The following is a 26,120-nucleotide window of genomic DNA, read 5'->3' as shown; positions in this document are numbered from 1 at the left end:
TCTGATCTTTTCATCCCTCTCTCAATGCTGCTGCTGCTGCTTTTCTTTTCGAGCAGCCTCAGCTTTTCCTCTGCGGCAACCTCGGATAATTCGGTTTACGATACCTTCGTCCGGTGCTTATCAGACAACATAAAACCCAAGGATCAAATCTCTAAGATAGTCTACGGTCCTCAGAATTCTTCCTTCGCCAAACTTCTACAAGATTACATCAGAAATCCTCGTTTCAGCACTTCGACCACAAGAAAACCCCTGCTTTTGGTGACCCCTTCTCAAGAATCGCAAGTGCCAGCAACAATAATCTGTACAAAAAAGATAGGTGTGCAGCTCAGAATCCGCAGTGGTGGCCATGATTATGAAGGTATCTCCTATGTTTCTAACGTCCCGTTTATCATTCTTGACATGTTCAATCTTAGATCTATCGATATCAACATAAAGGATGAAACTGCTTGGGTACAATCTGGGGCAATACTTGGTGAACTCTACTATGCAATCTGGGAAAAAAGCAAAGTACATGGATATCCTGCAGGCGTGTGCCCCACTGTTGGTGTCGGCGGGCACATAAGCGGGGCTGGTTATGGTAACATGTTACGTAAATTTGGCCTTACGGTTGATAATTTGTTGGATGCACGGATTGTTGATGCGAAAGGTCAAATGTTGGATCGAAAAGGGATGGGAAAAGACCTTTTCTGGGCAATCAAAGGTGGTGGGGGTGCTAGTTTTGGAGTTGTAACAGCATACAAGATTAAACTAGTGCGTGTGCCACACGTTGTGACAGTTTTTAGGGTCCAGAAAACGTTGGAAGAAAATGTTACAGACATTGTTTACCGTTGGCAATTCGTAGCAAACAAGATAGCTGATGATCTCTTCATAAGACTTCTTGTACAACCAGGTACTAAGAAAGATAAGAATTCAGAAAAAGAATCAGCAGATGGCCATGAGGGGAAGACTGTCAAAGTGACTTTTATTGCACTATTTCTTGGCGATTCTGATAGATTAGTATCTGTAATGAAATCCCAATTCCCAGAACTGGGATTGACAAAACAAGATTGCACAGAAATGAGCTGGATTCAATCAGTTCTATTCTGGGCAAATTTCGATAATGGAACATCAGAAAAGGTTTTACTTGAAAGGAAACTCGATTCCATCAGCTTCAACAAGAGGAAATCAGATTACCTGAAAACTCCGATGCCAAAAGATGGGTTGGAAGGGCTGTGGAAGCAGATTATGACGTTAGGAAAAGCCGGAATGGTTTTCAATCCTTATGGTGGGAGAATGAACACAATTGCCGAGTCAAAAACACCATTTCCACATAGAAAAGGGAACATATTCAAGATTCAGTATTTTGCCAACTGGAAGGAAGCAGGTTTTGAAGCCGAAAACAAGTACCTTGCACAGACAAGACGTCTCTATAGTTACATGACTCCTTTCGTGTCAAAGAATCCAAGAGAAGCATATCTCAATTATAGGGATTTTGATATCGGCATCACCGATAATGGTAACAATACTTACCACCAAGCAAAGGTATACGGGTTGAAGTATTTCAAAGGGAATTTTGATAGACTGGTTAAGGTAAAGACAGCAGTTGATCCAGAAAATTTCTTCAGGAGCGAGCAGAGCATTCCCCCTCTTCCTTCATTCCATTAATGCAAGACAAAAAAATGTTTAACATTACAAGATCATATGCATTGAAAATAACTTCTTTGTAATTTATGTATTCTGCCACCGAATGTAGAATTAAAGAGATTTTATGTTCATGCATCCCCTTCTCTACAAGAAAATTCTAGCTATTTTCTTTAATTGTCCATCAACTGTGTAAGACAACAAAAAAAGATTCAAATAATCGTCTGAAAGTATAATTAAGGATTATCATGCTTTACTTATCCAAACTTAATTCCGACTAAAATGCAAAATGACAGATAAAAAAATTCCATGAAATTTAACTAATTTATAATGTTCTTAGGAATCATCGTTTTTTAGAGGTAAAATACATGTCATTGTCATAAAGTTCGAACTTTCCGACTTGCTATAAACCCGTGCTTTTTACTTCTCCAAATAAAAATATGGCCTGAAAAATTTACCATTAACTAATCTGCGTCATCGGTACTTATCTAAGAGATAATGGAATAGTGATCTCTCATTCAGTCCGAGTCTGCCACCGAAACATGAAGAATTTGTCGGAGTGCAAGTCAATTTTTTCGCGTTTGCTTTGATTTTTCTTACATTTTGTGATGCGGAACATGAAGAATTTGTCGGAGTGCATGTCAATTTATTCTGCTAAAACATACAATAAATTCTTTAACACACACACACTCCAAGGTCTAAATCATATTTCAATCTATTACAATCCGCAGAACAAAATATCAGATGGTTAAACTCAACGTCCTCTATACCTAGATTCATAATCACACCATACGATGCTGATGAAATCCGAGCAGCCATCCTTTGTAGCAAGAAGCATGATTTGCAAATCAGAGTCAAGAGTGAAGGCGATATGACTATGAGGACCTATCGTTCCTTTGCAAAACACAATATATAATAATCGATATTATCAATCTCCATTCCATTAGCATTGATTTGGAGAAGGAAACAGCATGGGTTCAGTCAAGGGCAACGCTTGATTAGTAATATTACAGCATCGCTAAGAAGAGCTGAGTTCTTGGATTTCCTGCAGGAGTGTGCTCGAGTATGGGTCTTGGAGACCATTTTAGTGGAGGAGGGCTTGGAACCATGATCAGAAAATATGGCCTAGCTGCAGATGACATCATTGATGCTTATTTCATGGATGCCGAGGGAGAGATTCTTGATCGAAAATCAATGGAGGAAGATCTGTTTTGGGCCATTCGAGCAGGTGGAGGTGGTAGCTTTGGGGTAATAATTGGTTGGAAAATCAAGCTGGTTTGAGTTCCACCAGTTGTGACTGTTTTACACCACACAAGACTCCAAATCAAGAAGATACAGGACTTGTCCATAAATGGCAACACTTGGCAACTAAGCTGCCGGAAGATTTATTCATCAGAGTTGTGATTCAAGGTTCAGAAAAAAATGGCAAAGCGAAGCAGAAAACGGTAGAGGTCTTGTTTAACTCCTTAGTCCTCGGACCTGTGATTGAATTAATTCCATTGATGAGTAAGAGTTTTCCAGAATTAAGCTTAAGAGAAATAAATTGTAGCGGAATGGGTTTAGTCCTGTGCAGCGGTTGGGCTTAAAATCTTCTCAAATATTGAAACTCGAGCTCTGAGCCGATTTAGTCAAAAAATTTAAATTTTCCCACATTTGAAAATCAAGCTCGAACTCAAATATATCTAATTCGAGTCAAATTCAAGTCTTAAAATTTTCTTTACTCCCTAGCTGCAACACGATGTGCCAAAAGAGGGTTTTGGACTTTTGGTAGGTCTATAAACATGCACCACCTAACCATTTTTTGCCATTGTTATTGCTGATAAAGTTATATATTAAATATTAATAAAAGTGTCATGATTTATTACTGTGAAATAAAATAATTAGTCAATCTTTGCTTCCCGTGTTTTCACTTTTGGTAGGACAACAATAAATTTAATTTACAAATATGATTATGAATCTAAATTTTAAAAGGTTCAGCACCAAATTATTCAAGACCAAATAAAATGTGATATTGTTACTAAATTGTTTTGACAAAGGAAGCGAATGAAAACGTCACCATTTATTTTAAGGACAATCACAAGAATCTAGCAAAAAATTATATCGTGGCCATAGATCAAGAGTGCACAAAACTTGTCAACAGGCTTATAATGTAGGAGACGACAATGGCATTGGCAAACAGAAGATCTGTTTTAAGCATATAAACGGCAATAATCTGGCAATACAAGGACTCATGACTGAACCCAATAATAACACATACATTACAGTTTCAAAAATTCCGCTTCCGTAGAATGTGCAACATATTTTTGGCATAAAGCCCAACATAACCCTTCGCACATATTTTTGGGTACATGCTGAGGATTGATATTTCAAACAAAACAATAAAATAACTAACACAGTTCCCACAGAAGTGTGCACATGATCAACATTCCAAACTTGCTCAGAAGAAACAACACATACACACGAAAGATGGAGTAAAAATTGGCGATATGAAAAGCTTGACAGGAATTTGCATGACTATTCATGATATGAATGATGAATCTAAAGAATAAATTAACTACTCTTTTGAGCTTGTTTTGATGAAGGTAGGGTTCCGAAGATCTTGTCCCAGAGCGAGGAAGTTATGCCAAAACCTTTATTCTGGATGCGGAAATGATGATTTAGATGATATTTCTGTGTTGCAGAAAAAGAAAAGTCATTTGAAAATCATCACCACTGAATTACTGATAAGATAGTTTAATCATATGAGCCTTCACCTTGAGAGCCTTTGATACTTTACTGGTTGGCTGGCCATGGTGCAAGTAGTAATGAGTTACATCATACATCACATAGCCAAGAAGACCACCACTAAAAAACGCAGGAGCAGTGGAAGGAGTAGACAAGAGTTTTATCAAGTGCCAAAACTGCAATTCACATAGGTAAACATGGACGATCAACAAGTAAAACAGATATAAAACGACACCACGAATTCCATAATTTTTATTGGATTCATACTTCATTGTACGTTGAATTGTGTTCATTACAGCTTGTTTTATTTCTGAATCATTTAAGTACATTTTTTTACACACATGCAGATGGATAAAACTAGCACTAGTTGGTAAATTTGGTTGAACTGTAAAATGATTGTTGAGAAGAAAGTTAGGATGCAATATATACCGGTACCAAGAGAACAGCAGTTGCAGCGGGAGGGAAAACAAGTCGTAAACCGTCCATTGGGTGCTTATGATGACAACCATGAAGTAGATAATGAAGTGTGTTGCCCCTGCAAGGAGAGCATCTAATCAAGACTCGAGAGACGACCACAAGAAGTGGAAAACTGTATCAAAATTTGAGTCTCGACCGGCAATAGGGGTTAAAAACCATGCTCCTGATACAGCACGCACAACAGGAGAACCTAATTGGATCAAGAGACCGCACAAGAGCAAACTAACCAATAACTCGTTGTCTTAATGTGGAAAAGGAAGCGATGCAGAGTATATTCTAGCAATGTCCAGGCAAAAATGCCAAATGCTACCATCAGTAACAACTGAGGGATTGAATTTCCATTACTAACAGCGATCGAGAGGGACCATCCGACCACTGGGAGCCAAATAAGGGGAATTACCCACCAATCATTCTTTGTCAGAAACTGTTCGAAGAAGAATAAACATCTTATTAACTCGAGAACAACAAATAACCAGTGTCCTTGGCGCAAAAAAAGAAAAAGAATGACACCTCCAAAACATCATTTTCAAAAAATCGGGGTTCCTTTCCCACAATTGGCTGATGAACCCAGTCCTGATAAGCCTCTCCAAGATGCCCAACCTGTGGAATGTCGGCACAAGTGGTGGTCTTTTTGGGACAGCCAGATTACACAAAAATTTAATAGTGGATAAGATAATACATCAGTTACCTGGAAGACAAGGGGCTTATCTAAGTCCACGGTAAATCCCTGTGCAACCATCTTGGTTTCTATTAACAAAGTAAGTTAAAACATAAGTTCCAAACAGCAATCCAGCAAATAAAAAGGGCAATGGCTTAGCAATAGACTATTATAGATGGTGTGACAAGTCTTTTTACTTTCCATCAAGGATTTGACAGCATTTCGCAGTCACACCCATCCACATTAACATTATCACTTTCCCTAATCTACTCCGCCCGATTGCCATTATAATTGAAAACAACAAACGTGACGCGCCATAAAATCAACAAAGCGATAAGGCAGAATTCTGAAAGAAACCACAGATCCGATACAAACTAACCAAGCACAATGGCGATCAAATCTTGAAGTTTAGCCGAACTGAGGGCGAGGAAGTTGAACCACAGAGTGCACTTTTTTGAAAATGAATCTCTGAGGACTGAAAATTCCTATTTACTTTTCAAAATAAAAGAAGATCATTAGAGAGAGGAAGCATTAGATTTTCTTTGAAAAGATCTTGACCGCTGATTTGGGGGAATCGGCCAAACACAGCCAGGCTGGTGTACAGCTCGATATTTCCCCATTGGGCCGAACCTTAATGGGCTCGCTTGGCCCCTGTACCTATGGGCTGCCCAGGGCCAAAACTTCCCAATAGCCCCTCTCTCTTTTTTTAATATCATAATCAAATGTTTGCTGGATTTTATGTTTGGAATTGTACGTACGACTTGAATTTGCTAAGATATTTCAATCCCTTATTTAACAATTTCATTATAAAAATTAATTTGACGGAGTGCAGCGCGAAGAAGATCAGGATCCACACGAAAAGAGAAAACACAAAAACCAATCGCTATATTTAGCAACAATTTTGCCTAAACCATTCGCAAATTCGAATTTTCTCACGGTTTTATTAAAATTGTGGGCAATTACCACGGTTCTTGATAAATGTCACATGTACAAAATATTGAGAGCATTATAGACATAGTGACAGTTCATGTATTATTGTCGTCGTTAATTAGCGACGTAATTTAATTGTTTGTTTTCATCGCAATTTCAAATTTGAATTTTAGACGAAATATTGCAACGGATTTAATAAAATTGTCGCTATTTAGCTGTCCTTTTTCAAAATTGATCACATATGGTGACGGTTTTAGTCAAAAATCGTCGGAAAACATCTATAAAAACCTTTTGCTCTTCATTTTTTTCTTCGATTTTTGCCAATTTCCTCTGGTATGGATGATTTTTTCCTTTTTTTTTCAAAATTCATACACTTTAATTATATTTTAACATTTGTTTCTGCCAATAATTTTATGTCTGATGGTCGGCTTCAATTTTACTTCAGTCTTCAACAATATGTGGTCAGAGCTCATCAGTAATTTAATTGATTTGAATAAATCAAAGTGCGTACAAACAAAAAGAGATCGTGGAGAGATAATGTGCAAAGTCGTTGATTAGTGAAGGAGTGGGAAAAACCACCCAATCATATGATAGAAAAGAAGAGCATCATCGAAATGAGAGGGACACAACACACATATGACAAACTCCTACAAACTTCATGCTGAATTTTCATAGTCTTAGTCAAGTGTTTTCATAATTTTCATTCCAGATTTCAGTAATTCAAATAATTTGTTCAGATTTCAGCAACGTTCTTTTTATCATATGTTAATATTTTGTAAAGATAAATCATGGTAGGAGTTATCTCTCAATTTCCATTTTTTTCCTTAGTTTTCTCATTTTATGGTGTTGTAGTTGTTTAGAAAATTATAACGGACGATCAAATTTAGTATCCACAACCGTTGTGTTTTCAGAAGTTAGATTTTTATCATTTTCACATAAATTGATGCATTGCTAGGTACATACCACAACACATGATAAAAATTTAACTTCTAAAAATACAACGATTGTGTATACTAAATTTGAATCTTAAAAGATAAGCAGAAAATGAGGTACATACCACCACACATGAAGGATGAGACCTTAGAGGAGAGTCCAACCATATTCACGTGCTAATGGAGTGGCAAGTTCAATACAACTTGTCAATCAAGTGTACAGTATGACAAACTATTTGTACCAACTATAGGCTTATGATGACATCACACATATGGATTATCAAGGAGTGGATGTGAGTTTCTCAATCGGTAATGTCGGTTTCAATGTTGTTTCCAAACTCAGTGGCACACTACTGCCATCATTCACTCCCAGCACGAAATTTCCCAATGTGATTTCAGTAGGCGTCCTAGGCTTTTCCGAGGGTTCTAAACAGCTTGATTTGGGTTTAAACGGGATTAGTTAGGTGTTAATAAGCTATGGTTCAATTTTTGTAAAGTGTGGTTAAGTTATCGATTCGGGTTAAAACCGAGATGTTGGTTCAAGTTTTAAATGAATTAGGAAATTAGTCGAGGAGCTTAAATTTACGCCTAAGAAATTTTTATAGATATATTTTAAGGTGTTATATTAAGTTTAGATGGATTTGGGTCGTCGTTTTAAGGTATAAGGGAAAATTGAGAAAGTTGGGGTTTCGGGACAAAACAATAAAAAATGTTAGACGTCCTGACAATATCCTGAATACTGAAATGAATGTTAAAATGTTTATTTTAAAATATTATACAATTTTTATGATGGAAAATGATAATGCTAAAAAAGGTGTTGCATTATTGGTTTAAAAGAAAAAATGATATTTGTGCATTAATTTTTATAAGTGATGGATATAATGAAAGGTTTGAAGGAGGTGACTTGATTGTGACTAATATGAATACGAAAGGATACGATGATATGTAAGGTCAAGGCTCAATTGACGGGTGAGAGTGTCGCTGATGTCTCCGCCGCTGGTATTATGGTTATACATAAGATTGATCGATCTGCCAAAAGCTGAAACTAATGTCACCATTAATTATCTGAATTCAATAAAAAATAAACATATACATATGTGATGAAAAGAAAATGATATGATGAAAGAAAAATGTTTAAAATTTATGCATGTTCATGAAAAGCTATTTTATTAAAATTATTTTTAACTGTTGCATCTAAAAGTATATGTACTACTTATTATAACGGTTAAGGTTTGCTGAGTCATTAGACTAATTAGATGTGAATATGCAGGTGAGAATAACTTTGATGATGATGGATGACTTGATGGTTGAACTAGCTGGACTACTGGTGCACATAATCTGAGAACCTTTGTTAGTTTTCCGCATTAGTACGATTTTATGACTTTTATGCTTTTGAATGATTTTGAGAGGGTCTAAGAGTTTTTGCCATCTTGAAAAATGCTAGTTTTAGGTTTGGTTTGGCGGATTACGATTTTATGTTTTGCATTACGTTCTTTTGGATTTTCAAACAATAGGTCCGTTGAATTATTTTAAATGGCAAAATTATATATATATATATATATATATATATATATATATATATAAATGACTATTTCGGCCAAAATCATATATGAAAAGAACTTCCATTATATTTTAAAAAAAACGAGTAGTAGACGTTCATGATCTTTTTCTGTTGTTGCAAAAATACTAACTCTGTTCAGCTGAATTATTTCTCTACATATAATTCCTGAAAATGTATCTATTGATTTGTGTCTATTGGCTTGTTTTTTAGTCCATGTCGACATGTTTCTGACCATCGTACAATGTTGTGATCAGCTTTGTATAGTACACTGTTGCGATCAGTTTTGTATGTTGGCTCAAACTGATTCCGGTATACTGAATGTAGGTAAACTGAAATGAAGAAAACTGATATTCTGATAAGAACTATTTCAGTTGAAGTTGGGGACACATCAGTTTTGTTCAACTAGACCAGTTCAGCTTAGTTATTTACTAACACAAAAACAAGAAATTTCTTGTTCCAACAATTTCTCCGTTTTTGGTATTTGACAAAATAAAGATAATCGTCATTGTAGACTATTGAAACTGATGAGCAAATAAATAAACTGACACAATGATATCAACTTAGCACGAAATGATCCTCAAACGATTAGAGAGAATCTTTTAACATGTGTTGAACTGATTCAGTTTCGCTCATGTATATCAAGGATTTTGAAGGCTTAATCTTGTTAGTGAAAAATGATAATTTTTTTCCTTGAATTAAACTCTTCCTTTATTTATACTCTCAAAAATAGATCTGTTCAATCATAAGTGTCTGTTGGCTTGTTTTAGTCCATATCAACACTTTTATGATAGTTCGTATACTGTTACAATCAGTTTTAACTCGTACACTGTTATGATCAGTTTTTTCAGACTACTTGATGTGGACAAAATTTTAGTGTTTTGCCGTGGACTGACTTTGATGTTTGGTAAACTGAAATCTTTTAGACTTATTTATTCAGTTTAAAATGATATCAGTTTAATTTAATTGTACTAGTTTCTATTAAATCAGTTTTGCCTTGATATTATTTGTTAACCACGAAAATATTACAAATTCATGATCCAACAATAGTAATAACAATGGATAATTAATTCTATTAATTATTAATTAAATTTCCTAACAATCATTGCTAGCACAACTGGTGATTCACGTTACACCAACATAACTTCTAACTTAGTGATAATGACATTATATTAAGAACTATTTGTGAGAATATCTTGCCCCTACTTCTTTTTGACTCATTTTGTCATTTTTTAATAAAAATTTCATTATAATCTTATCTATATATCATAAGACTCTTAACATTTCTTTTGGCATAAAATAGATACAGTCGTTGTTTTTTTTTAAAGAAAAATAAGTTGAAAAATTATCAATGATGATTTTTGTGAACTTTAGATAATATGTTTTATAATTTATTATTATTATTATTTAAATAATACTAATAGAAACTTGGGATTTTATCATTAAAATGTTCAATTCTTTGTAGTTTATATACATTTATATCATTTTAATAATAATAATAATTATTTACATTTATATTATATATAAAGTTGAAAGCATGTTTTCTTGTTGCTAAAATGGAAAAAAAAATCATAAATTAAAGTTATTTATTAATTATTAAATTTCTTAACTATAACTGTTCATTATCTATCAATCGATTTGACATGATTAACAATTAAAAAAGCATAATTCCATTTAACACAGTAATGTCCCTAACACATAATATATTTGCAAAAATATCAATATAATGTCTAATATTTTACACAAACTCTTTATTTTCTTTGTAGCTTGTATATATTTATATCTTTTTAATAATTATTATTATTTACATTTATATTTATATGATAAATAAAATTGAAAACTTGTTTTATCGTGGTTAAAATGGGAAAAATAAAAAATTAAATTTATTTATTTATTATTAAATTCCTCAACTATCCGTTTTGACATGGTCAATAATTGAAAAATCATAATTTTATTTAAAATGATGATGATGTTTTACTATGTATGTCTCTAGCACATAAATATATTTTCAAAAACATCAATGTAATGTCTAATCTTTTACATATATGGATGGCTAGTCTGGTCAATGTACAATGGAAAAACATTGCTCTATGTCCACAATTTTATAGTTTTGACATGTTCAAGAATTGAAAAACCATAATTTCATTTAAAGAGGCAATGATATTTTAATATGTCTGTCTCAAGTACATAAATATATTTACAAAAATATCAGTACAACGTCTAACGTTTTACACATATGGATGGCTAATTTGGTCAATTCACAATTAGAAAACATTGTCAAATATTCATACTTTTATAGGTACTACAATGAAGTATGTCTGATGCATGCAAATATCCATTATATAATAAAAATTAAAAAAACCTGATTTTCTAATAAAATAATTTGAATATTTTGTTATTTATCAAGTTTAATCTTTTGTCATATTAGACGAATAAATTAATTAAAAACTTATATAATTTACTTTCAAAATTGAAATTCAATGTATTGATTTTATATTATATAATAAATTATAACTAACATAATATATAGAACGGAATAAACTGAAACGAATTTTAAAAAATTATATATCCAAACACCACTTATAAAACATAATAATATAAAAATCAATATAATTATGGATTTTATCAATACATACATTATAATTTATATAAGGGAAGTACACATCAAAGACAGATAATTATCAATGTAAAATCTTTGTGAGCAACTCATCAAAACAATATCAAAATTAATGAAATAATAATATTGATAATAAAATATAACTAATAATGTTCAATTTAAATTATAATTATCATCTTACGAAATTTTTTACTTTTTATTTTTAGAAGTTTATATCAAGGATAATTATATTTTGCACTGCTCGGAATAAGTATGTTCGGAACAAGAATCTGAGTTCAGAACTCACCAATGTTCGTCTCATTAGCAGAGAAACAGTACTTGCATTCAACATGAGATGCATACCAAACAGTGCAACTGTCACTATCACACACCAACAAGCAACTAAAACCTCTACTCTAGGGAAGAGTAGAAGAAGGAATGGGGATACAAAAGGCTAAAAAACGCAACTTTACATTCATCGTATCACACGAGTTTCCAACCTCAACATAAATATGAGTTCATTTACTTTCACAAGTCTATATTCCCAATCAAACTTCGGAGAAGCATAACAAATAGATTGAACCAACACGTAATAGCGGAGATTGTACTTGTTATGGATGTAAGGAATTGTCCATTACTTTTTTTTTTTTGGAGAAAACAAAACTGATACACCTATAAGGGCCCGGGTCATGGAGGACCCGGGAAGTTTCATTGAGTAGCCCATATAGAAACCGGGAGGGCGATTGTTACCCACGCGACTGGGCGCTTCATGCATGACCGGGTATTTACTTACCTCCCGGGCAACTAGGGACCGGGCTTTCATGCTAAAGCCGAGGGCTCAATACTCGAATAACTTACTTAGAGGATCTTATAGATTGTATGGAAGAAAGCGACTGGGCGGGAAGTCAACGTCTTTCGCCTGAACGTATCCCCGAAAATATGGAGAAGAAAGGGACTGGACATGCAGTCAACGTCCCTTATTCTTGGAGTACCCACGAAGCTATCGGGTAGAAAGGGACCCGACAGGCCGTCAACGTCCGAGGGTACAAGTAGTAGGTAAGCACGCGCATCAAGGTAACCCTAGCTTCTCTTCAAATAGCAGGCATCGTTGACATTTTTCAGGTCTGAAATTTCTTCACTCTCAAGCATCCATACATATTGCTTTAAGTTCCTCTCTCGACAAACCTGCTGACTTAAGCATCGGAGTGGTCACGCCGGACACCCTTCCGGCGCTCATTCACGAGTTCCTTTCATTGTTTGCAGGTCACGATCGAAGCCATCTACCTTGTTCATTTTCCTAACAACATTATAAATTCTTGATTTGACCCGGCGGAGCACCCGACCCTGCTCATCCATTTTACCTGGATCACATCATTGGCGCCGTCTGTGGGAAATTGAGACTAAGGCGTCGATATGGCTCACACGAGGAAAACTAACCAGAACACTTCCCGGGTTCAGGGAGTTGACGCGAATCATTCGAGACAAGAGGACGCTCCTCCCGATCTTATCACTATGACTCCAGCGGAGTTTGATAAACGCATTAATGAAGCCGTAGAAAGAGCTATGGCTAGGCGGGAAGCTTCCCACCATGATATACCACTCGAGAAGGAACCAGAAAAAGAGCAGGAGTAGCAGCAAGAATTGAGGGAGGAGGAGAAGAGGGGAGAAGTGGAGGAATCCTCTGCTGGTTCTAAGTCACCAACAATAGTCGAGGAGATGCTGGAGTTAAAACAGAAAATGAAAGTCTTGGAAGGACAGCTGGAAAATCGTGGAACTTCTCGAGCGTCTGTCAAAGGACGCCCGTTTGCTGAGGCTATCATCCGGGAACCTCTTCCTGGAAACTTTAAATCTGCTAAAGTAAGGGCGTATGATGGAAACGAGGACCCGGAAGAACACTTGGCCAGGTTCGAAAATATGGCTATGCTGCACTGTTACACTGATAGGATCAAGTGTAAAGTGTTTTTAACCACGCTGGTGGACTCAGCTCAGAGATGGTTTGATGGATTGGCTCCGTTGAGTATTAAATCATTTGAGGATTTTCGGAAAGCCTTCTTACACCATTTCAGCAGCAGTAAGAAGTATATTAAAACTGCTTTCAGTTTGTTCGAAGTGAGACAGGGACCGGAGGAAAGTTTGAGGATGTATATCAAGAGGTTTAACAAAGTGGCTTTGGATGTGCCAACTTGTTCTGCGGAAACAAAAACTACTGCCTTCACTCAAGGCCTCAAAGAGAGTGAGTTTTTCAAGTCATTAACGAAAAAAGTGCCTGAAGATTTTGAGGTTTTGCTGTCTCGGGCAGAGAAGTATATCAATATGGAAGAAGCCCAGAAACAAAAAAGGGAAGCCATCAGGAAGGAAATAGGGGACCGGGCACCTAAGCCCGAGGAGAGGGGACCACGGCGGGGTAATCCATGGCACTTTTCCCCGCATGTGCCTTTGAAAATTATCCGTGAAAGAGAAGTGCAGGAATGCAGTAGGGATCCGGTTCCCAGTCATCAGCTGTCCCAACCCGGGAAAAGTGGATTTTGCACCAGGCATGGTGTGTGTCAGCATAGCACCGAGAATTGTAAAGCTTTGAAAAGAAGTTATGTCCCGCCCACCAATCAGGGGCACGACCAGTACACCAAAAGGTCGAGAGGTCCACCTTGGACCCCCCGGCCGCAAGTATCTCATGCTCGAGTAGACTCAAGAAACAACCCGGGAAACCATATGGGTAGGAGGAGGGAGCCAGAACCTGAGAAGAGGAGCCCTTCGTCCCCTGTTGCTGGATTGATTAAAATGATATCCGGAGGCTCTACTGATGGAGACTCCAATCGAGCGAGGAAGTCAAGGAGTAGGAGAGAGTGTTTGGAGGTGGAAGGATCGAGGAAGAGTGAGGCAACCATCAGTTTCGGCTCGGAGGACCTAAGAGGGGTGAATCTACCCCACAACGATGCCTTGGTGATCCAAGCCCGAGTGGCGAATTATGACATTCTGCGGGTCTTCGTGGACTCAGGCAGTTCTGTGAATGTAATTTTCAAAGATGCTTTTGAGCAGATGGATTTACAGGGCTATCACCTTGAAACAGTGGAAACTGCTCTTTTTGGCTTCGCCGGGCACGTGGTTTATCCGGAAGGGGAGATTATTTTACCTCTGACCCTGGGCTCTCACGATCTCAAGAGAATAGTGATGACTTCCTTCACTATGGTGGACTCCCTCTCATCGTATAACATCATCCTTGGGAGGCCGGCCATGAATGAGTTAAGGGCTGTAGCGTCTACCTACCACCAGAAAATAAAATTTCCTGTGGGAGCAAGGGTAGGAGAAGTCCGGGGAGATCAACCCTCTTCTAGAAAGTGTTATGTGGAAGCGGTCCGAGCGGATCAGAACAGATCTAAGAAGGAGGGGAAGAGGACTAAGATAGGTGAGACAGGAGGGAGGATAGTGGAGGAAGGGGAGATACACTTTGTGGCCGAGGAAGAGCAGGAGGCGGTGGAAATTGGGCCAGGACAGCAGATCCGGGTGGCTCGGGATCTCAGCACGACCACCCGGGTAAGTTTAATTAAATGTTTAAAAACTAACATTCATGTGTTTGCCTGGTCCCAGCAGGAGCTTACGGGGATTTCCCCCTTTTTATCGGAGCATCATTTAAACATCCTCCCGGGGTCTCACCCCGTGAAGCAGAAAAAGAGGCACTTTGGTCCTGAAAAGGACAAAGTCATAGCAGAACAAGTCAAGGAGCTCCTGAAGGCGGGGCATATTCGGGAAATTCAATTCCCTACTTGGCTTTCCAATGTGGTTTTAGTACCTAAATCCACTGGCAAATGGCGCATGTGCGTAGACTTCCGCGATCTAAACAAAGCGTGCCCCAAAGATCATTATCCGCTGCCCCGGATTGACCAGCTGGTAGATTCCACCTCGGGCTATGAGCTGTTGAGCTTTATGGATGCATACCAGGGGTATCATCAGATTCCCTTGGCCAAAAAAGATCAAGATAAAGCTAGCTTCGTCACCTCGGGAGGTACATTTTGTTATATTGTAATGCCTTTCGGGTTGAAGAATGCAGGGGCCACTTATCAGCGTCTTATGGACAAAGTGTTCGAGAAACAGCTGGGGCGGAACGTGGAGGTCTATGTGGATGATATCTTAAGCAAGACCCGGGAGGTCACCACTTTTATTGATGATCTACAGGAAACTTTTGCCACCCTCATGCAACATGGGATCAAGCTTAACCCGACCAAATGTATTTTTGGCGTAAAGAGTGGCAAATTTCTGGGATTCATGGTAACAGATCGGGGAATTGAGGTAAACCCAGAGAAGGTAAAGTCTGTCTTGTGTATGCCCTCTCCCCAGTCTGTAAAAGAGGTGCAAAAGTTGACGGGAAGGATTGCTTCCCTTTCTCGATTTATATCCCGATCAGCACACAGAAGTTATCCTTTCTTTCAAGTCTTGAGAAAGGCCAAGCACTTCGGATGGGACGATAAATGTGAACAAGCCTTCCAGGACTTGAAAGCCCATCTTGCAGAGCTCCCGGTGTTAGTAAAGCCCGAGCCCGGGGAGCGATTATTCCTGTATTTATCCTCTACAGAGCATGCTGTCTATTCAGTGTTAATCAAAGAAGAAGGCTCTGATCAGAAGCCTGTCTATTATGTCAGCCACGCTCTAAGAGGGCCCGAGCTCCGATATACAGAGTTGGAGAAGATTGCATTGGCTTTGATCGTGACCGCTCGGAAGCTAAGACCTTACTTCTTATCGCATCAAATAGTGGTTCTTACCAACAGCCCTCTTGGTAGAATCATGACCCATGCTGAGGTATCCGGACGAATGATTAAGTGGACGGTGGAATTGGGGGAGTACGATATCGAATACAAACCACGAGTGGCTATCAAGGCACAAGCTTTATCAGACTTTTTATCTGAGATGATCCAGCCTAGTAGAGAAGAAGTGTGGAGAGTTTTTGTAGATGGGGCGTCTAGCCTTGCGGGGTGCGGAGTAGGAGTCGTGATGATATCTCCCCCGGGAGAAAAAATCAAATTGGCAATAAGGATTGACTCCCGAGTAACTAATAATGAGGCCGAGTATGAGGCTGTGCTAGCTGGAATACGAGCTGCTCAAGAAGTCGGGGCTTCCCGGATAATTATATATTCTGATTCACAACTCGTAACACAGCAGATAAAGGGTGTGTATGAAGCTAAAGATGATAGGATGCTGAAATATCTACAACTTATTAGAGCTCGAGCAGAAGGCTTTTCGGATTGGAGTATCGAACAAATCCCCCGAGAGGAAAACGACGAGGCAGATATTCTAGCAAAAATGGCAGCATCCCTAAGTGAAGTAAGCACTCGGGAGGTATTGCATGTCTCCCGCTTGATCCCCTCGATGGACGAAGAAGGAACACCCGATCCAAAGGACTCCTGGATGACGCCCTTAATCAGATTTATTGAGAAGGGTGCACTACCCGAGGACAGAGGTCAAGCTCAGAAGATCAAGAGACAAGCTCCCAGGTTTGTGCTCTTAAATGCAATCTTGTATAAAAGATCATTCCAGGGGCCTCTTTTAAAATGCTTGCCTAAAAAGGAGGTAGATTATGTACTCCGGGAAATTCGAGGCCTCGACATTTTCTTCCAAACAAAGCTCTAATGCTTTGTTTAAAGTAGGTGAGATTTTTGTTCTAGGTGATTCAATCGCGTATTTACGAATTATACTCGATTTATTATGGATTAACATGCGAAGAAGAGAATGAAACAAGTAAATAGATTTTATTCATAAAGAAATCGCTCATGCCTAGCCCCAATTATTAGTACACCTACAACATGCTGCCACTCATGGATCCAGTGGGTTAGTTCAGGAGACTGGGCGATGTTAAAGGACTCAGAGGAGGAAATCTTTTCCAGTTGACGCCCTTCCTTCAGCAGCATCGCATGGAGCAGGACTTCATCAGTAGCTAGCTCGACAACATGGTTGACTTCGAGCTCCCGTTTATACCTCCTCGCCACCGCTCTTTGTGCCCGAGTGAAGGCCAAACCCTCTCGGAGCGTGGCATTAAGATCTTGAATCTTATGTCAAGTGGACATCACCTTCGACAGGACCAACTCCTCAATGGTCCTCTTCAGGTCCTCCATATGAGGAGGTAGGGTATTGGGCGCTGGAACGTAGATGCCACTGCAGACCGTAGATTCGCTCGAACTTGCCATGTTGAATATGTTATCTCTTACCTTCCATTGCCTTCGTGTATTTATAGGCACATAGCATTTATTATCGAGGTAGGCGAAGAGACTGTTACGAATATCGAGGTACGAAAGTGTTAATCTTCAGAAGAGGAAAGGACCAACTCCTCAATGGTCCTCTTCAGGTCCTCCATATGAGGAGGTAGGGTATTGGGCGCTGGAACGTAGATGCCACTGCAGACCGTAGATTCGCTCGAACTTGCCATGTTGAAGATGTTATCTCTTACCTTCCATTGCCTTCGTGTATTTATAGGCACATAGCATTTATTATCGAGGTAGGCGAAGAGACTGTTACGAATATCGAGGTACTAAAGTGTTAATCGTCAGAAGAGGAAAGGACACACGTGATTACCGAGGCGTTAGACTTATTTCTTTCCCGAAATACGAAGCGTCTCCAGGAAGGAGTTAAGGTTTACACCTGTTATCATAACAACCGGGACATCCGGGTAAGCGAGGAAATATTTGTATTGAGTCCGGGAGGTTTAAGGCCCCGGCATTTTATCTTCAGACCGGGAGATTCGAGGTCCCGGCATATTATTGCAAACCCGAGAGATGCGGAGCTTGGGCGTCCTTTTTGTTTTAAATACGAAATCCTCACGTCTCCGTTCGTTACTTATTATTAGTTAATCTTGTCAGTCGAGTTATGCAACCCGTGGGATATGCATCAGATAAAGTGGTGCAAAGACAGTAAACTCGGATAATAATTTTATTTAACGAAATTACTTCGGATTACATCGAAATATGCCTCCTCTACGAAGGCTTTCCACAGGAACATCCAACGTCTCACTTCTCGTGTAGCCCTTCCTTCATAGCCCTTGATGTCAGTGATATCGTTGAGAGTGTTCCTCTCTTTTCGAAGCATCAGTTCGTACATGCGGTCCTCTTCAAAAGGATCCTTCAACTCGGAAATATTTAGATACTCCCGATACTTCTCCAATTTCGCCAGAAGCCGAGGAGTATTAGCCTCACCGCAGTAGTAGAGAAGCTGTAACTCCTGCAGTGCCTCCCAGAAGGCAAGAATCTTGTGAAAGACCTCCTCCTCTATTTCCGTCTTATGCCTCTCCGTAGATGCATTCATGAACTCTTCCGCCAGATCAGGGACGCTGGGATTGCTAGCACCTGCCATTGTATCTTCCTAACAACACTTTACTGGTATGATGGCGGATCGGTAAGACACTATTTATAATAAGAACAAATTAATAATGACCGTTGATCTTCAAGATGCCTGAACGGTTGAGATAAGTTTTGGAAATTGTGCCGGGAGGTGAAAAGACGTGCACAGCTGTCGAGGTGTCAGACTTATCCATCTCTCGAGATATGGAGCGTTTTCTAGTAGGAATTAATTGTGGGTGCATCTCATTATAACGAATGCAATATCCAGGAAGGCTGGATAACAATTCATTCGGGTCCAGGAGACAAATCATCCAGGCGTGACATCTCTTCTACGAGATATTTAAAGGCTCCGATGCTATTATACACCGTGAATTATTTCACACCAATCGGGACAGCGAGTGAGACTCTAGCCCGACTATTTTAGGGATGGGTGGTGATACCCCTATAAGGGCCCGGGTCATGGAGGACCCGGGAAGTTTCATTGAGTAGCCCATATAGAAACCGGAAGGGCGATTGTTACCCACGCGACTGGGCGCTTCATGCATGACCGGGTATTTACTTACCTCCCGGGCAACTAGGGACCGGGCTTTCATGCTAAAGCCGAGGGCTCAATACTCGAATAACTTACTTAGAGGATCTTATAGATTGTAGGGAAGAAAGCGACTGGGCGGGAAGTCAACGTCTTTCGCCTGAATGTATCCCCGAAAATATGGAGAAGAAAGGGACTGGACATGCAGTCAACGTCCCTTATTCTTGGAGTACCCACGAAGCTATCGGGTAGAAAGGGACCCGACAGGCCGTCAACGTCCGAGGGTACAAGTAGTAGGTAAGCACGCGCATCAAGGTATCCCTAGCTTCTCTTCAAATAGCAGGCATCGTTGACATTTTACAGGTCTGAAATTTCTTCACTCTCAAGCATCCATACATATTGCTTTAAGTTCCTCTCTCGACAAACCTGCTGACTTAAGCATCGGAGTGGTCACGCCGGACACCCTTCCGGCGCCCATTCACGAGTTCCTTTCATTGTTTGCAGGTCACGATCGAAGCCATCTACCTTGTTCATTTTCCTAACAACATTATAAATTCTTGATTTGACCCGGCGGAGCACCCGACCCTGCTCATCCATTTTACCCGGATCACATCAAAAACTATTGCAACTTTTCGAATAACTTACATTATGATTTTTTTATCTATAAATTTACAGGTGACAGGCTGACAGCCACAACACCCCAATTCAGTGGCCACCAAAAGGTTGAATAACCCTCTTAAGCCTAAAGAGAACGTCCAAAGAAAAAAACAAACATACAAAGAACAGAGAACAATAAGTTGAAACCAGAAGCTTCTGTGAGAAAAGGGATCCAAATATTCTAACCAGACCTATCGTCAAAAGACTTGATCATGGGCACCTCTCAGTACCCAGGAAGTGTTTTGCCAAATTTCAACACAATAAACCATGATAAGGTAAGCAAGAGAGCAACTGGCCGACCTCCAATGAGTCCAATAAGAACAGTTAAACAGGGCACGAAGTTACTCCAACTCATTCCAGATTTTGTTTCTTTGCTCCCCGCTTCATTGTTTTTGGCTACTTCCTCATCAATCTCAGGCAAACCACCAACTGCATATATTGAATTCATGACATCTTCTTTGAATATTCCGTTTGAAGTAGATGATAATCTGGTACTAGTCTCTGATTCCCATTCATCCTCGCATTCATCCATTCCTTGTTCTCCACAGACGGTAACTTTATCCTCTTGAACGATTTTTAGCCTTCTAAAGTTGTGATCTTTTCTTAAACTCCAAAATTTATTTGGTACAATTAACTTCATCTTTGATTCTATTTTATCTTTCCGTAATTTTCTCCTCAGTTTTGCCACTCCAAAGAGACGCTTTTCTTTCCCAATCACCACCTCATTTGACTCAGTTTTCTGATTCCTAGATCTCCCTATAGAAAAGGAATCCTCCATTATTTCCTTCTCTGATTGTATTTCATCAATAAGAATAATCGGATAATGATCAATTTCGATCATTTGAGTCTGATGCATGGAGTCACAACCATTCAGAGAAGGATCAAATTCCTTTTGCCGCACCTTCCACAAATCCTTGTATCTGAATTTCGGAACCTTTTGCACCACCGATATTAACCACCCTCTAGCCTTTGAACATGGCTTGCACAATTCACGCAGATGTTTCCCAGCACACTCCAGGAAACACAAGAATAAGGCAGACATGGTAATTCCTACTGTCAGTTTCTTTGCCCATAACGCCAAAACAGCCACCAAAAATATCTTTACTGCCACCAAGATAACTCCATTTGCATTCACAACCCTTTCAACACCACACTTGCTCTCAGCTCCACCGCCATCACGATCTCCAACGTCAATTTCATTCACACCCAAAGGTAAGTGCAAAAGCGAGGCGCTTCTTCGCAAGGGAGAAGAACAATTTAAAGGCAGTCCCGCGATTACCTGTGAATTACTACGAGAGGGCGACTGCGGAGGAGATGGGAAAAGAGTAGGCGATCCTGACGCGATCACCGGATCATTCTGGGACGGTACAGATAAGGAAGTTTCACGCTTTTTCTTGGAATAATTTTTCAATTTTTCTCGATTCTTGATGAATAGATCGATTAGGGAAGTCGGAAAGCCCGTTTGTACCACAAGCGAAGAGCCATCGCGCCGCTTCTGAGAGTTGTGCAGATGATCGTTCAGCAATCGAGAAATTCTGGTGCTCTTCACCTTCTTCCATGGGAATGGCATGGTGAGAGTAGGAGATCCAAGATAAAACTCACATCAGCACTGAGATGATTCCATGTGAACAATAAGGGAAATTTCTGAGCAAAACCCCATCTGGAAGGGTTTGGAATAAATATATTGAAGAAAATACTAAAAATTATTATTTTGCAAACAGATTAATTTATTTGTGGAAGAAATTTAAAAAAAAATCCATTACCAATTCTTGTTAGTAAAATAAATAATTTTTTGGACAAAAATATATAAACATTTTCACGTTTATTTATAATAAATATAACTCCATTTTTGATCTTTCGAGATAATAATATATTTATGACGATAAGATCACTAGGTTGTTACATCAAACAACAAAAAGAACAAAGGCCTGGCCTTCCTCTCCATGACTATTAATGATTTTTTTTATTTTTTTGTGTTATTTAAGAAAAACGAGATCAAAATTTCATTTGTCATATATTGGATTGGTAACGACGTTTCGTGGAATGTCCAAATCATTAGATATCAACAAAGACCTCGTACATATTTCTCTTTCTTTCTCTTCTTTTTTAATAATAATAATAATAACAATAATATATATATATATATATGTATATATATATATATATACTATGTTTCAAATTGATTGTAAATATAATAAGAAACAAGTAGTCCGACTTATGATGGATATTTAATTAATAATGATGTATTTGCATATTCCCCTTATTATTGTATGGATTAATTAGTTTATTGTATTCCATGTGAAACCAGTAATATTGCAATATCGACATTTCAAACCATTTTTAAGTTCCTCGCTCCATATATTATCAGGACAAATATAGGAAAATCTGCGTAGGTCATGAATAATTTTGGCTGCAAAGTTATGTAACATTAATTATAGGGAAAACGTGCAGGAGACGGTGCAGAACTTGCGGAGCGTATCCAAACCAATGGTACAAAAGAAACAAATGGAGAGATTATCAGTTTCTACAACTAGCTACTAGTACACGTTGCTCCTCGTAACAGCGAGACTTCTGCTTCTTGGGAACAAGAATTCACTCTTCACAGTTACATTTTCGTAAAAATCACAAGGCTCTTCTTCATCTATCCTTCTCATTTTCCCCATCGCGATACTATAACTCCTATCCATCGTAAGATATCCTTTCGCCCTGTCCGTGTCGTCACGCCACTTGCATTTCTTGGATATTGACCTGTAAAGCTCATCTACATCTTTCTCCTTGCCTACGTCTTGTTTGGTCGAATTCGATCTGCCGAAGTTTTTGGGGAGGTGGGGTATATGAGTTGCAACACCACCAACTTTTCCTTCAAAGTTAACCATGGTGTCTATGTACAAATCTCGGGCTTTGACAAAAAATCTCTTGGGTGCACCAACATAATGCCTCAATATGCTCTGTTTGTTTTCTATAATCTTCATGTTCCGATCACTAATATGGGATAATACTAGAACTTCTTTGTGAAATCCTTTTTGTTATTGATTTAATATGGTTATCGATCCTGGGTGCTACGTACTATATATAGAAATAACACCATATCCATTTTCATTCTTGGTCTTGGTTTATTTGGGTAATAACAGTGGTGGAACGATTGTTTCAAAGGTTCTCTGCTTTGGTGTTATAGCAAATGACAAGGGCCGAATCATAAAATTTCTTGGGGGTGAGGTTATAAAGGAGACTTTGTACATCAAGATGGACCAAACTTGAAGCAAGCAATTTCTTGAATTTTTTTTTTTTAAAAAAAATCATTTTGTGATCGTTCGTCTCAGAGAGCAGAAAAGACGCACATGATTCTACTTGAAACACACACAATTATCTTAAAAAACACATACACACACAATTTGAATGTTTATTCTGATACTAATTAAGCTAAAGACGTTTCTGCCCAAGAAAGATATGAGAATTAACAAAGTCGCAATAAATTAAACGAAATTATAATTAAGAAAACTTATATTTATCTAGAACCGATAAGAAAGAAGTTTTAAAGGTGTTATATTCCAGTAATCAACAGGTTTGTTTGGCACCCAGCCATTGAAACTTCGATACAAACAACTTTCCACTCCAAAGAAGGATTCTCAAAGGTAACAAGAGATAATACAATATATGTTTGATGAATTTTAGACAAAAGGAAAATAACATTCATCTGTTACTTCTTACTTCTTTATAATGCTTCATCTCGGTATGTCAATAATTACTTTTATTTCATGCACATGTTATGCATCAGCAAGGAATCCAAAGAACATCAAGAATACAAATACACATCGTGAATTTTCCAATTTGAAACCTCAAGGGATAGATTCGGCCCACTCTCGAATGCCCAAAAAGGTAAAGCCCACAAAAGTATTCAGAAAGTCCTGTAAGATCATCTTAATGACAGAGCCCGTCAGGAGGTCACCTCATTCACACGAAGCTGGTGGGAGTTCATCTAGTCTGATATCCCAAACGCTCGTAATCTCGTCAATCAAAAAGAGGTGACTGACCTCCCATCACGAACCGAGCCGACCTCCCAGATTATGGTAACGTGTTGACCGGAAATGTCTCGACCGAGCTCCCACAAGGTCCAAACTATAGACGAGCTCGTGCCTAGGAGAACTTTTACTCAGACATTATTCTCTGACTTGAGCGTCGGAGGGGCTACGCCGGAACAACCTTCTGGCCCCCTTCTAACGTTCTTGTTTGTGCTTCTACATTTTGAAGGTCTGATCCAAGCTTCCCATGTGAAGATCTGACCTCCCAGCTACCATCCGGATTTCAGCAACATCAATGGGCGCTGTCTATGGTAAATACTGAGCAAAGACGTAGACATGTGAGAATGCAAAAGGAAATTGGGTGGAAGAGCTCTCAAGCGTGCTGTGGTTGTACATTACCACTCCGAAAATTGGCACTGGGGAACACCTTTCAGCTTGGTTGATGGAAATGAAGCAGTCCTTCCAGCAGATATCGTTGAAGAGACCTCTCAAGTAATGTTCTATGATGAGCAAAATGATGAGAGATGGGCGGAAGACCTAGATCTAGTTGAAGAAAAGAGATAAGCCGCAGCCATCAGGATGAAAGCTTACAAAAGATACATAGCCAGGTCCTACAATCGAAGGGTCATTCAGAGGAGCTTTCAAGTTGGGGACCTGGTTTGGAAGAAAATTCAAGATGTGGATGTTGGAAAGCTGGATCCGAGACGGGAGTGGCCATTCAAGGTGGTAGAGAAATTCAGTTCAGGCGCCTGCTATCTGGAGGACTTGGCAGGGAGGAAGTTGAAGAGGTCATGAAATACTTATCACCTCCGAAAGTATTATGCTTAGATGTTATAGCTTTAGGCTCATTTTTTTTGTTAATTAACTTTATTGCAAGAACATCATACTTTGGTTTTACGTCAAGTTATATATGATTATACTTATAAAATTGCACATTTTTATGAGAAAGTATTGTAGATAAAGGGTTTTCACCCGACCTCATCTCAAGAGCTTTGATTACTACAGACCTCACATCGTTTTGGTTACGCCAAGTTTGTAAGGGTTCTCACCCAATCTCAGTTCAGGAACTTCAGAGCTCACCTCATCTTAGTTGCACCAAGTTTATAAGGGTTCTCACCCGATCTCAGTTGAGAAGCTTCAAAGCTCACCTCATCTTGGTTATGCCAAGTTTATAAGGGTTTTCATCCCACCTCAGTTCCGGAGCTTCAGAGCTCACCTCATATTGGTTACACCAAGTTTATAAGGCTTTTCACCCCACCTTAGTTCAGCAGCTTTAGACCTCACCTCATCTTGGTTACGCCAAGTTTATAAGGGTTTTCACCACACCTCAGTTCAGGGACTTCAGAGCTCACCTCATCTTCGTTACGCCAAGTTTATAAGGGTTCTCAGCCCACCTCAGTTCAGGGGCTTCAGAGATCACCTCATCTTGATTACGCCAAGTTATAAGGATTCTCACCCGATCTCAGTTCAGGAGCTTCAGAGCTCAGATCATCTTGGTTACACCAAGTTTATAAAGGTTTTCACCCTATCTTAGTTCAGGAGCTTCAAAGCTCACCTCATCTTGGTTATGCCAAGCTTATAAGGATTTCAACTGATCTCAGTTCCGGAGCTTCAAAGCTCACCTCATATTGGTTACGCAAAGTTTATAAGGGTTTTCACCTCACCTCAGTTCAGGAGCTTCAGAGCTAACCTCATTTTGGTTACGCCAAGTTTATAAGGGTTCTCATCCCACCTCAGTTCAGGAGCTTCAGAGCTCACCTCATCTTGGTTACGCCAAGTTTATAAAGGTTCTCACCCCACCTCAGTTCAGGGGCTTCAGAGCTCACCTCATCTTGGTTAAGCGCCAATTTTATAAGGGTTCTCACCCGATCTCAGTTCAGGAGCTTCAGAGCTCACCTTATCTTGGTTACGCCAAGTTTATAAAGGTTTTCACCCTATCTCAGTTCAGGAGTTTCGGAGCTCAACTCATCTTGGCTATGTCACGCCCCGGGACGGGGGTTGGTTGACACCGGCGTTGCTCTAAAATATTACATTCGAAAACAACAAGCCTCAGAAGTACAGAATTTCAGAAACCAGTCTTTTATTCATAATAATCATTGTC

At 39.0% G+C, this 26,120-nt stretch overlaps 4 protein-coding genes and 1 pseudogene across 4 annotated transcripts; 3 read left to right on the top strand and 2 right to left on the bottom strand.

Annotated features, from left to right (window-relative positions):
* Positions 1–1,750, top strand: LOC140812502 (berberine bridge enzyme-like 21). The gene has a single exon (XM_073170778.1). The coding sequence runs from the start codon at positions 25–27 to the stop codon at positions 1,642–1,644; it is 1,620 nt and encodes a 539-aa protein (XP_073026879.1). The 5' UTR covers positions 1–24; the 3' UTR covers positions 1,645–1,750.
* A 3-nt stretch (positions 1,751–1,753) lies between these two features.
* Positions 1,754–3,232, top strand: LOC140811376 (O-acetylstemmadenine oxidase-like; annotated as a pseudogene).
* A 619-nt stretch (positions 3,233–3,851) lies between these two features.
* On the bottom strand, positions 3,852–6,053 carry LOC140812999 (dihydroceramide fatty acyl 2-hydroxylase FAH1-like). Its single transcript, XM_073171401.1, has 7 exons — positions 5,859–6,053; positions 5,510–5,568; positions 5,332–5,421; positions 5,049–5,245; positions 4,774–4,879; positions 4,374–4,520; positions 3,852–4,290 (listed from the first exon to the last, which is right to left on the bottom strand). The coding sequence occupies exons 2-7, from the start codon at positions 5,558–5,560 to the stop codon at positions 4,171–4,173; spliced, it is 711 nt and encodes a 236-aa protein (XP_073027502.1). The 5' UTR covers positions 5,561–5,568; positions 5,859–6,053; the 3' UTR covers positions 3,852–4,170.
* A 7,158-nt stretch (positions 6,054–13,211) lies between these two features.
* On the top strand, positions 13,212–17,114 carry LOC140811375 (uncharacterized). The gene has a single exon (XM_073169218.1). It carries the CDS (start codon positions 13,212–13,214, stop codon positions 17,112–17,114), a length of 3,903 nt encoding a protein of 1,300 aa, XP_073025319.1.
* Positions 17,115–20,140: 3,026 nt separating this feature from the next.
* Positions 20,141–21,712, bottom strand: LOC140812820 (uncharacterized). The gene has a single exon (XM_073171188.1). It carries the CDS (start codon positions 21,568–21,570, stop codon positions 20,224–20,226), a length of 1,347 nt encoding a protein of 448 aa, XP_073027289.1. The 5' UTR covers positions 21,571–21,712; the 3' UTR covers positions 20,141–20,223.
* Between the last annotated feature and the right edge of the window lie 4,408 nt (positions 21,713–26,120).

This window comes from Primulina eburnea, chromosome 14, assembly GCF_022965805.1.
Source record: "Primulina eburnea isolate SZY01 chromosome 14, ASM2296580v1, whole genome shotgun sequence".
Taxonomy (NCBI): Eukaryota; Viridiplantae; Streptophyta; class Magnoliopsida; order Lamiales; family Gesneriaceae; genus Primulina; species Primulina eburnea.
This window is presented reverse-complemented; position numbering and strand designations above follow the sequence as displayed.

What these genes read in the sequence shown, in the direction of transcription:
- LOC140812820 (XM_073171188.1), bottom strand. Translation starts at nt 21,570, where the DNA reads ATGCCATTCCCATGGAAGAAGGTGAAGAGCACCAGAATTTCTCGATTG.
- LOC140811375 (XM_073169218.1), top strand. Translation starts at nt 13,212, where the DNA reads ATGCTGGAGTTAAAACAGAAAATGAAAGTCTTGGAAGGACAGCTGGAA.
- LOC140812502 (XM_073170778.1), top strand. Translation starts at nt 25, where the DNA reads ATGCTGCTGCTGCTGCTTTTCTTTTCGAGCAGCCTCAGCTTTTCCTCT.
- LOC140812999 (XM_073171401.1), bottom strand. Translation starts at nt 5,560, where the DNA reads ATGGTTGCACAGGGATTTACCGTGGACTTAGATAAGCCCCTTGTCTTC. An exon ending in CTGCTGTTCTCTTGGTACCG is followed by an intron (nt 4,521 to 4,773) that starts GTATATATTGCA and finishes TGTGAATTGCAG; the next exon opens with TTTTGGCACTTGATAAAACT. An exon ending in AAGTATCAAAGGCTCTCAAG is followed by an intron (nt 4,291 to 4,373) that starts GTGAAGGCTCAT and finishes TCTGCAACACAG; the next exon opens with AAATATCATCTAAATCATCA.